General features: G+C 44.7%; 1 protein-coding gene across 2 annotated transcripts; it reads right to left on the reverse strand.

Annotated features, from left to right (window-relative positions):
- Positions 1-1,039: 1,039 nt before the first annotated feature.
- On the reverse strand, positions 1,040-3,319 carry LOC123151584 (uncharacterized). 2 transcript variants are annotated; one of them, XM_044571268.1, is made up of 3 exons: positions 3,184-3,319; positions 2,055-2,640; positions 1,040-1,967 (listed from the first exon to the last, which is right to left on the reverse strand). In XM_044571268.1, exons 2-3 carry the CDS (start codon positions 2,625-2,627, stop codon positions 1,443-1,445), a joined length of 1,098 nt encoding a protein of 365 aa, XP_044427203.1. In that variant the 5' UTR covers positions 2,628-2,640; positions 3,184-3,319; the 3' UTR covers positions 1,040-1,442. The 2 variants fall into 2 exon arrangements, with proteins under 2 accessions (XP_044427203.1, XP_044427202.1); XM_044571267.1 differs by having other exon boundaries at positions 1,040-2,640.
- Positions 3,320-5,857: the final 2,538 nt, after the last annotated feature.

Below are 5,857 nucleotides of genomic sequence, written 5' to 3' on the forward strand. Positions count from 1 at the left end.
GATCAACTTTTTTCATACTGAACATATATGTTTGTTATAAATTATTTTTGTATACATCAGAAACATATTTTCTATACACATTTAACACTTTATAATTTTTTGGTTAATATTTTTTCACTTGTTTTGTGTAATGTGGCTTTAAATATAAATTATAGTGTATTTAAAAGCATAAACAGAAGTAAAGGAAAAAGAAATAAAAAACGAAATAAAACGTGAAAATAAAAGAAAAATGAGGCCCGGTGACTTCTTGCTCACTGGGCCGGCCCATTTAGTGACACGCCTGTGGCGAGGGATGCTAGGTCTCGCTATAAACAAGACATTGCGCTGCCGTTAGTTGGTCGCCTCGGGTAGCAACAGTAGTGTATCTTGGCCGACCACCAACTCGATCTGAGCTCTTGCAACCAGAACGTGCCCGGGATCGTTGCACACGTGCGTGAGGGACAAACTAGGAAAACGCGAAACCACCAGGGTTAAAATGTGCGATCAGCTTCAATAGCACCTCATTCTACAGCCTCCACGCGTGAGCCCACTTTGTAGCAATGTGAGTGACTCTGCGCGAGCCGGGCCGGCATGTTGCGAAAGCCCAGCTGAAGATTGGGCCGGCCTGTACACGCAATACAAGGCCCAACGTGTACGCGTTCAGCGCCCACCGCGTGCGCTTCATTCTCAGTCTGAACTTCTTCAGTCAATGCAAGTACCTGCCCAGCTATCAGCACGTGTACTAGTAATCGCTTTTCATGAAAATCATTCCTATTGGTGAACACACATTTGTTTTGATGGATGCTACTCCCTCCGTTCCTAAATATTTGTCTTTCTAGAGATTTTAAATGGTTACCATATATGGATGAATATAGACATATTTTAGAGTGTAGATTCACTCATTTTGCTTCGTATGTAGTCACCATTTAAAACCTCTAGAAAGACAAATATTTAGTAACGGAGGGAGTACATTGCTACTCCACATGGGAGCATAGAGAGCATAGATAACTCTGCACCCACTGCATATGTCCCTATCAGTACAAGAACACAAACTACTTACTGAAGAAAAAACCCCTTGCTTTCTATTCCCTCCGTTCCTAAATATTTGTCTTTCTAGATATTTTAACAAGTGACTACATACGAAGCAAAATGAGTGAATCTACACTCTAAAATATGTCTACATACATCCGTATGTGGTAGTCCATTTAAAATGACTAAAAAGACAAATATATAGGAACGGAGGGAGTAGACAGCTAATGTGTTCACAAGGCAAGCGTGTCTCTTATTACAAGCCAACAAAAGAAAAAGAGATTCAAGCAAAATGTCCAAATCTGGTTGCTGACGCTCTGCCTAGAAGAATAAACAACATAAATTCAATAGCAGCCTAGCATCGGCACTTAAGAAAAGAAAACGAACTTCCAGAGCAGCAAGATAAATAAATATAGTGGTGTGTGCCACCACAATTACCGGCCATCGGAGTAGAACATGCTCGGGTACACCCACATGGCCATCGCTGTGGGCACAAACCTCTTACGCCAGTTGAAGTTGGGATGGCTGGTTGGAGCAAGGTCCACATGGCCGCGCAGCTCATGCACGCTCCAAGGCTGAGAATGATGAGCATAGTACAAGTTGTTGCTCGTCCCTCCCCATCGCTCCGGGCGCACACAAGCAAATGGAGGGCTCAGCTCGTCTCCCCCGACGAAGATCGCCCAGTTGTCCAACGTCTTCACCTTCACCCACTTCGCGGGCTCGGTCGACATGTCGAGGCGGTGGCACACAGGATCTTCGGACGATAGGTGCACAAAGTGGTCGACCATGAGGAGATCGTCGCCGCAAACCACAAGCCATGCCTGCACAAAAGATTCTGGTTCTATCTCGCTGCACCACTCAGTTGGTATCTCCCGCAGGCCTAACCGAGGGGCCAACCGCAGAGTATAGATCCTCATATCATGGTCCATGGCGATGAATTGACCGTTGAACGGCACGATCTGAAATATCCATCCATGAGGAAGTTGGAGTTCCTGCCAAGAGTCACTTCCAACGGGCCAATCAAACAGGGAGGATTGAGTGCTTACAAGGAGATGTGAGTTGGGAGATGTAAGTGGAGCGGTGAGAGTGCCACCATAGTAGCCGTCGCTGAAAGGGAGACGTGGAGGCGAAACCATGGCCCCGGTGAACACATCGACGACAAGACAATCTCCACGGTAGCAGCAGATGAGATGGCCATGTGAAGAGCCAGCAAAGTGCATGTTCTCAAAAGTTTCTTGAGGAATCTGGCAGCGAAGGGCGCTATTGTTGCTAGCTACATCAATGACTTTACGTATGCGTAGCATGTATCGAGAATTCTCAGGAACAGAAGAACATTTTTCAGAAAAAATGGAAGGAAGAGAAGAACCTTGGTTAGGACCAGCGGGTCGGATAAGAAGAGGTGGGATTAATGTGCATAGGTTAGATGCAGATCGATAGGAAGAGAATGCTGCACGCCAAGAGTGGCAGGTTGCAGCAAAGGCAAGAATGTCAATGGAGGATCCCAACAGAGCAACAATGGAGTAAAGCGGGCCATCCGGAAGATCGGCCCAACCTTGTAATCCAGACACAACAGGGTTAATTGAAGTAGAAACTACCGACAATCTGCTGGGGCTCTGCATGATGGGAATTTGTCTGCATCACATACCAAATTCAGGGCCTAATATCAGAACCGATGAACAATTTCAAGGATATGATAAAATAAAGAGACATATATCATGCAAGAACAATGTATATTTCCTCAGGGGCCTAAAATACGCCTATGCATGAAGAAACTTGTTATACACTAGCAAAAATAAGGAATTTGATACTACACTCTTGTGGGATGCCAAAGTTCAGACAGTTCATTATCAGATAATAAGACCTGTACTGTTTAGCAAATGTCTCACAACAGTAGACACTTTTAACGAAGCCCATCATTTATAAGAACATGAGGTTAAAAGAGGTGACAATTATTTATACCATGAGACGGATGCGTTGATGATATGTTTATAAGATCATTTCATGGAGCGCCAATTTTTGAGGAAAATCAAAGCTTAACCGGATCAGTCCATTCTAATTCAGGCCACCCAAAGATCCAGCGCGAGCTGAGTTCTAGATGATTCGTAGGCATATGCATGACCCCATATAGATGAAACAAGGGAAATGTGTACGGGAGAGAACGAGCACAACACAGACCTTGCGGATCAGGATGGGAGGCGGAGGCGGTGGGGGTGGGCTGTCGCCGGCGTCTTCGATCTCCTGCGTTGTGGCGCTGTGGCTCGATCGCCTCCAGAAACCGCCCGGCCGCTTCGCCTGGAAGGGAAACGGGCTGTTCTCTCTCTCAGACTCTGGTTACTTATTATAAGGCTTTCCGTTGTGGGCCGACTTGGGTTTGCATGGGTCTGCTTGTTCTAAAAAAAAAGATACTACTGATTGTTTCCTGATCCTGAAAAAACAAACAAACTGCTAGTTTTTGCTTTTTCTTTGCGGGGAACTTTGAGACCTTTATTCAAAACAAAGTACTCATGGGACAATCAGCCATAAGGCTGGTGAATGTGATCAGGAAGGGGGGGTTCAGAGTCCAGCCAACTCTCGGTAACCATGAGCGAGCAGGCATGGTTCGCGCAAAAGATTGGCTGGAAAGTTAGCTGTCCTGCTTACATGTTGAATAATAGATGAAGTAAACGATGAAGCGAGCTCTCGAATTTCTAATTGGATACGAGCCACAACTGTTTGTGAGCCATGGCGAGAGTTCCAGAGGTTCACCACCTCCGCGGAGTCTGTTCCCAAAATCACATGTGAGTAACCCCCAATTATGCGAAGATAACTCCGGCCCAGGGGTGAGGTTTGCATCATGCAACTCCCAAAGCCATTGGCGAGCGAGCGACACCTCTGACAGCAGCCAACCCAGCTTCAAAATTAAAAGCAACATCCGCGTTAATCTTAACCCAACCGTCAGCAGGTGGTCTCCAACTATAACCTGAAAGAACAGCAACTTGATCACTTGGGATATCAAGCCCCGCTAGATCCTCTCCGACTTGGCGGATAGGAAACATCGGATCAATTTGCACCTCATGGTAAGTCCATTTGTTCCTCGAATTCCTGATCACCCACTACTGTAATGTTTTACATGATCTTGATCTAAGCAGGCCCGTCGATGAGGGGGAGCGAACTGAGCGACCGCACAGTGCCCCCCAAATCGTGGGGCCCCATCGAAGGAAAAACCTGTAGATGGAAGCTTGGTTAATTGTCTCAGTTGCCGCTAAAAAGACACTAAAAGACCACTACATTTTTTGAGGGGTCTAACAAAAAACAACATAGGTGCCCCTATCTACTCGATGGCTGCATGAAGCACGGAAGGTCAAAGGCCCAAAAATAAATATCAATGCCCAACGCACCGATCGGGAGCCAGGACACGACGCAGATCCATGGATTCCGCTTCGTTGCAGTTGAACAGGCAGTCGAACTGGCGTCTGGCGATCCGCGATTAGCGAAGCCCTAGGCGAATATAGCGAGGCGCCGAAACCCTAGCATTCTTCCTCGTGCCGGCGCAGTTGCCTCCGATGATCCGATCCGTTCCCATCGGCTAATCTCTTGCTGCCGTGAGACGCAAAAGTCGCGGACCGTGGTGCCTTTCGTTGCTTCGATCAGGAACACGCCCACGCCCGGACTACCTAACGTGTTTTAATCATGACTAGAACAATGCCTGTGCGTTCCAACGAGATATAAATGTTCTAGTACGTTAGCTTGTGATTTCCTATCGATAATAATGCGATTGTGTAAATAAATGTTCTTCAAATTCTGCATGTGAATTACCTTATATTTTGATTAGAAGTTTGGTAAGTAAATTCAAGTGGAATTGGTTCAGAAGGTAAGTAAATTAAGGTGATTGATTATCATATACATGAAAGGTTGGACGAAGGGGTGGTGTGAAGAAAAGTGAAATGGAAACCTTTCATTCTTTTTATGTAGTAGAGAAGAGCAATGTCTTTTTTTTCCAGTTTATTTCTTATATTGGAATGATCTAGTCATCTAGCAATATTTGAAACTAATTATATATTGTTTGACCTTTTATAATTTTTTAGCTTTTTACCTAAATCTTCATCATGTCTATGAGAATTAGCAAAAAATATTTTGGTGCTGCAAAGCGTAAGAAGAAACAAAGGCTGGAAGTTGATGCTCAATCTAAAACAGATGTTCCTTTTTGGTAGAACATGAGGTTAGATTATTACTTTAGTACCCTTCACCTTTTTTAGCATTAGATTTGACACATGCCTAATATTGTACGAAATAAAACACACTTGAGATTATATAATGAAGTGAGATTATGTTTTACGAATAATATTTTTTCTATGATATGAGTTGCTCAAAATTTTGGACCCCATTTCGGTTTTCGCCAGGGGCCCCGAATTCCTAGAGACGGCCTTGGATCTAAGAATCGACTATCACACAATATATCCCGCACCCAAGTGTCTTTATGGAGCCTGGGTAAGCGGAAATCAAAACAGGACATGGCCTCATCCCAGAAACGCCTTGCATGGAAGCGCTCAATTTATGCATGCATGAGATCCTTCTACTCCGCCTTGCAGATGTTGCACAAGCTGATTGGCATAATATGTCGACGCTTTAAAGTTGCTTCATCAGGGAAAATACCATGAACCACTCTGCACCAGAAGACCCTAACTTTAGGTACAACTTTGAGATTTCACAAGGATTTCCACATCTATTCATTTGTCTATGAGGTTCTGCTAACCGCCCCTTCCTCGAGAGTTGCACACTCCTTTTGATTCATGAAGCACGGCTCGTTGATTTTACAGAGAAGGTACCTGGGTTTTTGAAAGCCCAAGCTAAGAATCCTCATGGACTCCGT

The sequence above is a fragment of the Triticum aestivum genome, chromosome 7A (assembly GCF_018294505.1).
Source record: "Triticum aestivum cultivar Chinese Spring chromosome 7A, IWGSC CS RefSeq v2.1, whole genome shotgun sequence".
Taxonomy (NCBI): domain Eukaryota; kingdom Viridiplantae; phylum Streptophyta; class Magnoliopsida; order Poales; family Poaceae; genus Triticum; species Triticum aestivum.

Excerpts from the sequence above, each read along its gene's own strand:
- LOC123151584 (XM_044571267.1), bottom strand. The coding sequence starts at position 2,627 with ATGCAGAGCCCCAGCAGATTGTCGGTAGTTTCTACTTCAATTAACCCT.